Source organism: Eleutherodactylus coqui, chromosome 3, assembly GCF_035609145.1.
Source record: "Eleutherodactylus coqui strain aEleCoq1 chromosome 3, aEleCoq1.hap1, whole genome shotgun sequence".
NCBI classification, from domain to species: Eukaryota; Metazoa; Chordata; class Amphibia; order Anura; family Eleutherodactylidae; genus Eleutherodactylus; species Eleutherodactylus coqui.
Genome location: NC_089839.1, coordinates 4,339,329 through 4,350,582, shown reverse-complemented (window position 1 = coordinate 4,350,582; position 11,254 = coordinate 4,339,329). Strand labels below are relative to the sequence as shown.

Genomic DNA, 11,254 nt, shown 5'->3' with positions numbered 1-11,254 from the left:
TCAGGACGGCACATTACTGGCATCCTGTGTGACTTGTTTTATTGGAAGACACTGTGATGTTTATTTCCACCTATTGGAGAGCAGCGTTCCTACAAGTCAATGTGCGACCTTTTAACAAGTCTATTAAGAATGACGGAGAATATGAGCGACAGATGGAGTCTTCTCCAGCGGTAGAGATCACCGTGTGCAGGCAGATTGTTTTGGGGTGATTGCCCCTCATCAGTGTGTACTAGGTTGCTGGCTTGGCAAGTGGGAGGCCCATATATGTGGGTCAGGAAGGGTAACATGCTTCCAGCTTCCCATGTGTTTAGGCAGTAAAACCACAGTCAGACGGCTTCTTAGTGAACTACAAGAGCTGAACTTTACATCCCCGCTCCTGTGTTGAAATTATTCAAATACAAACAACTGCAGATTTACACCAGATGACGTTTGATCAACCTGTGACTAATTTTTCAGATGTGCTGATAAGAAATGTCTTGCATACAAATGCTCACTCGTCACTATGTCAGTGGCCGCGTATACACAGAGCGTCGCTATATTGGTGGCCGCATCTACACGGAGCGTCGCTATGTCGGTGGCAGCGTATACACTCCTTAGAAAACAAACCAAATAGCTGTGACAGCACCTGCTGATGCCCGATGTCTGCCAAGTCTGGGGTTCGATTCCGGGGCAATGTCATATTTGGATCACATAATGCACCTCCTGGCGTATTCATGTTTTATTTGGTGCCGGGCGTCCAGGGTTAAACGTCTCCCTACTTCCGTTTAGCTGATGAGCTGGCTTGAACTTCCTGTTGATATACTGGCTCCTCCTTGCTGAGGGTGCTGATTATATGCCTTGTATTCTAGGCCTGCCATGTCTCTCCGCATACCTGTCTGTTGTTCGTTGACAGTATTACACGCTCTATGTCCAGTCCTTCCGTAGTTTTTGGTCTGGTCCCTAAGCTCCCCTCTTACATCAGACCTTGCAATGTGCAAGTAGTGGGGTCGTCCTTCTCAGGGCGGGTGCTTTGCTGCTAAGCAAGGTTCCATCCTGTTCAGCACTTAGTTCTCACCTGTCATCTGCCCAGTCCTGCATCTTCTAGTCCTCGGTATACACGCTTCTCTCACTGCTCTCCTTAGTTTTGTCAACAGTTCTTGACAGATGTGATAGATAATAAGAGATCCACAAAGTCACTTACAGATTTTTATATCTGATACTGGATTGTTACAGAGTGAGCACAAACACATTGCAAATATTCACATAGATTATATATATACACACGCACACTTATTATATATATTTATATATACACATTTCATTAGATAAAGGTTTTATAAAAACGATTCTCCTTGGTCGGTTTTTACTTCCCATCTTGGAACGTCAAATACTGTCTGAACCGCATAACAAGACATCGGGTGCATCGAAGACGACGGTGTGTCAGACACCGGAGTGCAAGGTTGCTGTAGAAGCCACGTCGAACGAACGCTGCTGGAGTATAAAAGGAATATTACGTCGTGTTCCGTGCAAATATTGCTATATATTTCTATAGAAAAAGAATTAAATATCTCGATATCCGCCTCCATGTGCGTCCAGCGAGTCCGAGAGGATAAATAACGATGGATCAATAAATTATTGACTAGCAGAAGAGTACAAAAACTATATAGAAAAACAGTCCCAAACCGCACCGCATGCCCATCATACACCGAGAGAACCAAAAATAGAATAAATAGAGGAGAAAGACATCCATCCGGCAGGCAGTAAGAAGAGGCTGGGATGTAATTCCGCCCCACGTAGGACAAAAGAATTTCCATGAGTGAAAGCTAAAGGTGGCCGCCCGAAATCCTATCTGAAAGCATGCTGCCCAGACAACAGCTAATCGCCACAGGTCCAGATACTTAAAGGGGTTGTCCAGGATTAGAAAAACATGGCTACTTTTTTTCTCCTCTTTCAGAAACAGCACCACCCCTTTACATGGCTGTGTCTGGTATTGCAGCTTAACTCCATTAAAGTACATGGGGCTGAGATGCAATATCACATACAACCTGTAGAGGAAGACATCCAGCGAAGGGGGATCCTGTGGAAGGAAACAACTCATCACTGAAAGGGGTCGGAGGAGGATGTCAGGAATCGTTCTGACCAAAAGGCTGCACAGTCAGCTGAATACAACACTGGAGCTCCAACTAACGTGTCCGAACGCACAACTCGCTGTTCCTCCGCACGGATGGTAAAACAGCGGGCGACCAGTTCCAGCGCCATTGTGTCTAAGAGAAACAGACTCCAGCGGGCAAAAGAGCGCAAAACTTGTATCACTGAGCAGCAGGAAAACATCTCCTGGTCAGATGGATGCAGATTTCTGTTGCTGATGGGAGGTTAGAATTTGGTGCAAGCAGCATGAATCGCTGACCCTTCTGTCAGCCGGTTAGAACATGTCAGCAACGCCATCTAATCTGCGGCAACTACAAGAAGTTTTATCACTGAGTGGGATCCACATCACATTTCCAAGTCCAACGCGCCGCTTGATGGGGGAATCATAAAGGGGCGGTCAGTGTATGTTGTAAGAGAAGACCTCTGCATCCCGCTTCACCGCCTATACAGACTGTTCTCCATGTATACAAATTCATGCAAGAAAAGCTGTGGATCCCTTTGTGGGCGGAGGACTCGTAGGCTTCATCTCACAACACAGGCAATGCTAAAGCCTCAAGCTCAGCGTCTTCCCCGCTATCCACTGTGGCTGGCAGACAGGCAGGAGGTTCTATACGGCCTCAACCTGTAATTAGAGATGGAGTTTGCAGAAATGTTCCCTTATTTCCTATTATGTTCTTTAGTTGCCGCTGTCTTAATTGCGGTAGGTCGTAGGTCATGCCTCATATTAGGAAATTTGGTCATTTACAAACACATGAATTTTATGCATCTCTATTGATAATAAGTCTCCAACATTAATTTGCTCCCTAAAGCCCCATTTACACGGATCGAATATTGCTCAAAATTCGTTCAAACGATGGCTTGTAAACACTTCCATCTTTCACTCTTCGACTGAACAGTTATTTTTAGGGGAGTATAAAATCCATAGTTCAGCCAGACAGGTAGCAGGGACCACAGGCTGTGTTCTCCACCGGAGCAGCGGATTATATTGTATTCAGCTGACGGCCCGTGCGAAGACAATGCAGCTAAGTGCAAATTCCAGACCACATGCTGGGATTTGCAAACAGCTGCTGGAGGCTTATTTACATGCAAGTGAATGTAATAAACTGCTAATGGGCATTAGTGCCCATTAGTACTTTATGCAAAATTAAGGCTAAAACTGTGAATCTTTCAATCGTTTGAAAGATTGTCATTGCATGTAAGTGAGCCATAAGAGATACGGCTAGTAGGACTGTATAATGTCCACTGATGACAGACTTCTACGTAAGCAGGTCTCGCCCACGGACGCAATGTGTGTAAACAGACCAGAACGTATAACTACTGTATGCTGCTCAGGGACCAAAGAAATGCTGGAGATTTATTACAAAGTACCGGCAGATACAGCAACTTTAATGAACCTGGACCTTCCCTTTAAGTAAAACCAGATGGGACATGACAGACGTCACTGCAACCACTAAATGGACCTCAAAATTGGCAATTCCAGTACTTGTGGTTCCCTGGGAGTCATGCGCCTCCTCTCTGCTGAAGGGGCTCTTGTGCCGCACGGGGGGGCATTTAGTCTGTGTTGACCCCATTAGTGCAGCGTGACGAGATCAGAGGATGTGATGTTAGATTGCATAGTCCTGGCACGAGGAATCACTTTTCTTACGGCGTGGTGAAGTGGAGGACTTAGTAGGAGACGGCGAGGCGGTGCTGGACGACTCGTTTCCGCCATCGCCCGGTGATGAGCTTAAGTGAGGTACTTGAGACACTTTTCGCCTGCTGAGGAACGCTCCCTCGAAGCCGCTCTTCCTCTTTGTTTCAGACTTAGGCTCGTTTTCGTCTTCCACTATCCTCCTCCGGACGTCGGCGGTCTCAGGATTGTGGCTGCACTCTTTAGGGCTTTCTGCGCCCTTGGTCACTTTTTGAGATGTTGTTGCTTTCTTGTCAGACAAGCAGTTCTCAGGATCGCTTACCTCCTTCTCAGTTTTAGTAAGCTCATTCCCATTTTCAGGGTTAACCCGTTCAATAGTATTTTTGGTAAAGCTGAAGGCTTGAAAATCTCGGTAGCTGTGGAAGCTTTCTGTCCGCCGAGCTCGTGCCAACAGGGGGCTCTCGCGGTAAGGCCTGACGGAGCCGTAAGTGGCAGTCTCGTGTATCGTCTCGTGATGAAGTTGTAAACTATAAAATGACAGAAGATACTTTATTAATCATAGAGGACGCAAACTACAACAAACAGTGCATGCTGCAGGAAAGACGAGGGCATCGCTGCACCAGGCCACTGATGAGACCCAAGAGCTTACTGGATCATCTCGCAATTCCTTTTTGTTAAACGGGGTCCCCAACAATAAGGTGATGGTATTGTGCCGCTATGCTGGGACCACCAGCAATCACCTGTAGTCTGCGGCTGCACAGCGGGTCACGTAGCCCTTTATCTGCAAATCATGTGGAGACATTCTGCCTACTTTGAAAAAAAAAAACTTTAAGAAAAAAAATTATTTCCTGCCGCCATCTTCTGACCTCTGTAACTTTTATTCTTCGTTTGACATAGTTGCGCGAGGGCTCGTTTTTTGCGGGACATCCCGTGGTTTCTATTGGTAACTTTTTGGAGTTCATGTGACTTTATTGTTTTTTATTACTTTTTTTCTTGCAGACGGGGTGACCAAAAAGCGTAATTCTGGCGTTGTCCATTTTTTTAATGACATTAAACATGCAAGATAAATAACGCATTACTTTTACAGATGCAGCGATATCAAATAAGTTTTAGATTTTTTAAATTATAAATATGCATAAAAAGGGGGTTGGCAGTTATTGTTTATTTTTTGTAATAATAAAACTAATTTTTAAAGTTTTTTTTTTAGTGCCCACAGAGGACTTGAACTTGTGATCGTTTTACCACTCATAGAATATAGTGCAATACCAAAGCACTGCATTATACATTGTTCTGACAGGCATGCCATGGCACAGGAATGTCTTGATAGGCAATCAGTCATGGCAGCCCTGGGCCCCTCAGAACAGCATAGGCTGCCACTGTAATTTTATCGCTTGGGGGTCATTTCATAGCCCTGAATAGTGATCGGGGTACGAATAGTAATAGTCAGAATTGACAGCGGCATTTAAAGCGTTAACAGCCACAATCGACATTGATCGCAGCTGTTGCAGGCAGGTGTCAGCTCCCAATCCCACTCTGTACAAACCCTGCAGGCCCATGACGTAAATGGACATCTTGTGGCAGGAAGGGGCTAAGAAACTAACTTGTAGTTCGACTTTGTACAACGAATGGAACAACCCCCTATACCTGGAGTTGGAGTCCCGCAGGCGGCTTTGGTGAACCACGGAGGTGGCGGGGCTGATGTTGGGCGTGGCGCAGCGGGAAGCGCTCAGGTCACACTGATCTAACAGCTTCAGCAGCTCTTCCTCGGTCGGGCCGCCAACATCTGCAGAGTATCACAAAGTACAGGTTAGAGGATCGCGCCGACCGACTTCCGTCCAGCCTGCCAGATCTGCTCCATCTTGTACCTTTATCTTCCGTCTTTGCCACCATATCCATGGCGGTCGTCAGGTCCCACATCTGAATGCTTCCATTGGAGTGTCCCGTGAAGAGATAGCGCCGCGGCCTGGAACCCATACGGCTGGATCCCTCACATTCGCGGACGGTAAAACACGTAATTGTGGTGCAGTCGACGGCTTGGATTTCACAGATTCTGCATAGGATAAGTGATCCCATATTAGCCGGTTACGGACGGATACATGATGACACCTCACTACCCGCTACTGATACCAATGGTAGATAATGCCTCATTGTAAGACCTCAGGGGCTATTAAGGTGTACTATGAATTTGCCAAGGGGGCGGTCTACACTGCTCTTTATCACTGAATGATGTCTGAGTTGATGAGCAGTGGAGACCGCTGTGAGGATCATACGGCAGCGATTGTGCACTGCGCATGACAGCGTATCTCATAGCAGCGTTGATTACGCAGGCCATAGAGAATAGGGCTGTACACACATAATACGCGGTGGGATAGGGCGCGCTGTGTTCTTTTTCATGCCTCGTATTACACGCCGTGGACATACACTAATGTGCAAGGATCAAGGAAAGTCAGTGTACTTTCATTTACTCCATGCACCGATTAATACGCAGTGAACGAGCCATTCCAGTGAATGGAGGCGGGCCGGAACGATCCCCGCCCGCTGCGCCTCCGCTCACTAGTGATGCTTGTTCCTCTGTAAAAGCACCGGGATGATTACTGCTGGGACAACCTGTCGGGTAGCTGTTGTCCGACGGATCGTCCCGTGTAAAAACACCCTGCGGTAGCAGCGCTTGAGGGTGTCCAAAGAAGGGCGACTAAACTAATAAACGGAATGGGAGGACTGGAATACCCAGAGAGGCACCAAAACTGGGATTATTTACCCCGGAAAAAAGACTGCTAAGGGGCGACCAAATAACTATGTATAAATCCATGAGGGGATGATACAAGGATCTCTGCCATGATCTGTTTATACCCAGGACCACGACGGTAACAAGAGGACATCCGCTACGTCTAGAAGAAAGCAGGTTTCACCACCAACACAGAAGGGGGTTCTTTACTGTAAGAGCAGTGAGACTGTGGAACTCTCTGCCTGAGGACGTGGTGATGGCAGGATCCATAGAGGAGTTTAAGAGGGACTTGATGTCTTTCTAGAGCGCTATATTACAGTATATGGACATTAGGTGATCCGCGTCTTGGAATCAGGTGGGAACTATCAAGCGTTGATCCGGGAATTATTCTGTCTGCCATTATGGAGTCGGGGAGGAGTTTTTTTCCCCAGAATGAGGATAAATTAGGTTCTGCCTCATTGTTTTTTTTTGCCTTTCTCTGGATCAACAAGGGGGGTGAAAACAGGCTGAACTGCATGGACATTGCCTCCCTTCAGCAGAACATACTATGTTACTATGACTGTTGTCCACTTTTGCAATCACTGAATCGCACAACTCCCCGGCAGAGTTCATGGGGTAGTCGTTGGTCAGGAAGGGTATGGTTTCCCCTTAGTAGGAGCACCTAAAAGGTGTGACGAGCCTTATAAGGCCAAGTATGGTCCCCTGGGAAATTCACTATGCAAATGAAAGATGGAACAATGCCTCTACAGCGCCACCTATTGGAAGGCAGCATTTCTGCAAGTCAGTGTCCGGCCTTGTAACATGACAGCTCTGTATGGTTTTCTGGCTTGGTTTGTAATTTCCAATCATTGGTGTGAAGACCTGTATAAAGGGTTGTACATTGATTTGAAGGAATGCTGGCATCCAATAGGTGGCGCTGCAGAGGTTTTGTTCCATCTTCCTTATTTGCATAAATTACCCAGAGGAGCATGCATGGCCTTATAAGTCTCCTCACTCACCTCTCAAGTGTCTTCTCACACCCCTTCTGGGTGCTCTCCTTGGGGAGAGACAATGCCATCCCCTGACCCACTTACCTCCTAGGTGTCTACACACACTTTGGGTGCTCTTCTTAAGGAGTGACAACACCCCTCTTGACCCATGGCTGGGAATATATTCTCCACAAGGCACACCATCTAAGCCCTCTGACATGCTGCACACTACTGTATTCTGCGCTTCCAGTTACCTTTTTCCAGTTGAAGAAAGCCTCACAAACAGCTTATTAGTGATGGGAACCACCTTCTGGATGAACACCTGCTGGTCGTCTCGTTCTCCAAAAGGCCCTGAAAGAAGATTCAGAGACATCTAAGTCACATAATGTACTGGCTTGTCTATATAAAGAGCGGTACGGGGCTATAATAGTGCACACATTTCTATATACACCGACCTTCATTTATAGGAGTTTTGCAGTACTATAATATTGATGGCCTGTCCTCAGGATTGGTAATTAATATAAGATCGGCTGGGATCCCACAGCCGGTACCCCATCGACCAATTGATATTAAGGAGTCTGAGCACGCCGGAAGAAGCTGAACATCGACTACTGTACAGTGGCTTGCAATGGTACTGAAGCTCTATCATTAAAGGGGACAGCAGAGAGCTGCAGTACCATTCCAAGGCGCTGCACAATGTGGCTTCTACCGTCACACTGAGGCTCAGTGAGGTGCTGGACCCCACCGAACGGATTTCCTGTCCGTATCATTGGGGAACACAGCTGAAGACCGTGGGTACATAACCCCTTACAGACACCAAGCTAGACAGTTTTTAGCTTAGTGTCTGTAGGAGGCAGACCTGTTGGTCGCCGTTCTTCAAGAACCAGTTGGACCTTGGACTCGGGGAATACAGGGGGGGGGCAGGACTCTCCCTGTTACCCCACTGAAGAGAATGAAGTTAACCATTCTGCTGCTTGCCTGGACCTCAGAAGAAAAGGAAGCACACCCAAGCCCTAACTTGAACGTGATCCACCAGCTACTGCCCCCCTTCCACCAGAGCACCCCCTTCCTTCTTAAAGGCAAGCAAGCGCAGGGGTAAGTATTTCCCTCACTCTGCAGCAAGGTGAGTATTCTCTCTTCCCATCCCCCACTACAACCCCCATCATTCTCCATAGGGAGGTGCAGGGCTATGTTCATGCCCAAGGGGGGGGCCTCTATTGGCTTAACCGACAATGTCATTGGGGCTTGGCGAACCATCTCTCTATCTTGCATCTCTTTCTCCCTCCCAAGCTCTGCAGCTCTCCTGCTCCTTTAGGCTTTACGTCACCTCAGACAGTGTACCTGCATGTTGCCTATTCAGCAGTGCTCCTCTAGACCGACGGCCATGGCCAACAATTAAGCCCCCTGTTTCAGGCCTAGTCAGTACACTGCCCGTTAGCGAGCACAGTCGCACGGGTCTCCTTCAATCCTTGCACTGTGTAAGGGAGGGCTTCTTTCTCCTCTCCCACGATCATGGTTCATCTTCCTGCCGACCCTCAGATAGTCTCTTCCTATTCTCCGGCCTCAGCTTCTACACGCTGGTTTGTTGGGACCTGTTGTGCCTTCCATCCAACTGGATCCCACAGGGCTCCAGACCAATCCAACAGTGAACCATTGGTCTATTGCTCCCCAAACCAGCTCGGACCGGCTAAGATCTACCTGGCATCTAGCTCCCCTGCTCTATGGCCCCTCCTACAGTAGGCCTATACGGAAGTATTCTATTAAATAATGTCTGCGGTCTTTTTAACAGTCAGAGCCATATACTATGCATGCTCTCACTGCAACACTAAATTTACATGCGAATAGACTGAGCCATTTGTCCTAACTGCATTCCATCGCAATATGCCAATGTAGAACAGACTACTGGTACCCCTCTTGCCCAGCCCCATGCAAACCACTGAACCAAAACAGGCAATCTCCCTGTCATAGGCGGTCCCGAACCCTATTCTGGCATCTACCACAATTCTAGACAGGCTGGACCGTAGTACCAGTCAACAGTTTCCAAATGTGATAAAAGAATAAGACTCCATCATGCAGTACTCCTCCTGTGGTAGACCACGGAAGAGGACTATGCGTACTTACTCAAGGCAATCAACCAGATCCCCTTCATTGTCATCCTGTCTAGCCCTTCCCAGGACTCGCTCGTAACCTTCCTCTAGAGACAATAGACGCTTAGAGAATGAACTGCCTGATTCTGAGCTGGATGAAGAACAGAGCTCTAAACTATCGCCGTGAAGGATACCCTTCAGGTAACAGACCAGACACCTACTACACAAGTGACGACCTTTTCCTTCAGGCACCCAAAGCGTTCTCTGAAGGTCTTTCCTCCTCATGCAGAGGTTGACAACGTCTTGACCAGGAAATGAAACCTTCCCGATAGACTCTTCACTAAACCTAAGCGTCTGGACCTTATCTATCCTCTTCCGGAGGAGTTCGTGAAGAAGTCTTCACCAGCAGTGGATCCTCCAGTGTCCTGTTTGGCGAAACACACCACCTTTCCTATAGTAGGTGTTTTGTGGTTGCAAAACGTGTGTGACAGGAAAATGGAATCACTAGCCAAAACTTTCTTCGAAGCAATGGCTTTGGCACTCAGGACATTTTTAGTCTCTACCTGAGTCACCAGGGCTACTACTGAATGAGCCAAGCAACTACACTGGCTCTCTGGCTCTCCTCCGGAAGAATTGGCAAACATTATGCCTCAGATAGGCCAGACAAGGAGGTTTATCTGTGAAGCTTCCCTGGAAACAGCCAGAATCTTAGCGCGCACCTCAGTGGCTATGGTAGCCACATGCCTGACCATGTGGCTAAAATCCTAGGGCACAGATGCCTCCTTTAAGAGGTCCTTAACAGGCCTCTCTTTTGTGGGCTCAAGACTTTTCGGTGCCAGACTGGATGAAATTATCTCTGCAGCCACTGGTGGGAAAAGTTCCCATCAAGCTCAAGGATGCCTATCTTGATGTCGCCATCTGTCGAGCACATCAGCAATTCGTCCTCTTTGCATTCCGGTCAAATCACTATCAATTCATGGCCCTTCCATTTGGGTTGGTCACGGACCAGCGTCTTCACAAAGGTTCTGGGCCAGTGATGGCTCTCCTCCACTCCATGGGGATAATAGTCATCCCCCATCTCGACGACATCATGGTACACTCAATGTCTTACATCTCACCGTTGCAACACCTGGACTTTCTGTGTCTCTCCTTTGATAAGGCTGAGGCCCATGTCCTGTCACTGCCGAAACTACTACTTCTGCAAACTTAGAATCCCATGACCATTTGTCACTGCATGAGTGTGCTAGGGCTGATGGTCTTTTGAGCACTTTGTTGGAGGTAGGGTCAACTGGATGTCAATCAGATGGTGTCCAGAATCAATTGCAAGCTACCAATCTTTGTGGCCAGGTCTCAGGATCCTCTAAGTTGAGCCGGGGACGCACTAGTAATTCAATGGACGGACCTCCAGTTCCCATACGTCTTTTTCCCCTTCCCACTAATCCCATGACTTCTCAAGAAAATCAAGATGGAGATTCTCATTGCCCGAGATTAGCCCTGCTGCATGTAGTATGCGGAATTCGTCAACTCTCAGTGGCGCCTTCCTCTTCCAGAACATTTTCTCTTCCAACCGAGTTCGTCCACACTACGTTTAATGGCGTGGCAGTTGAAGCCGTGGTCCCAAGAGCCCGTGGACTTGCAGAATCTGTCATTCAAACCATGATGAAGGCTAGAAACCCCCCTCCTCTCAGGTTTATCATCACGTTTGGAAATCTTTCTC

The 11,254-nt window shown here is 47.6% G+C and overlaps 1 protein-coding gene across 1 annotated transcript in view; it reads right to left on the bottom strand.

Annotated features, from left to right (window-relative positions):
- Positions 1-1,172: 1,172 nt before the first annotated feature.
- The window catches only part of KCTD3 (potassium channel tetramerization domain containing 3), a 93,430-nt gene continuing 83,348 nt past the window's right edge, over positions 1,173-11,254 (bottom strand). The window contains exons 15-18 of the mRNA XM_066595068.1: positions 7,705-7,801; positions 5,623-5,807; positions 5,402-5,540; positions 1,173-4,284 (exon numbers count right to left, since the gene is read on the bottom strand). Of these exons, the coding sequence (XP_066451165.1) occupies positions 3,732-4,284; positions 5,402-5,540; positions 5,623-5,807; positions 7,705-7,801 (974 nt within the window). The 3' untranslated portion in view covers positions 1,173-3,731. The remainder of the gene's footprint in view (positions 4,285-5,401; positions 5,541-5,622; positions 5,808-7,704; positions 7,802-11,254) is intronic.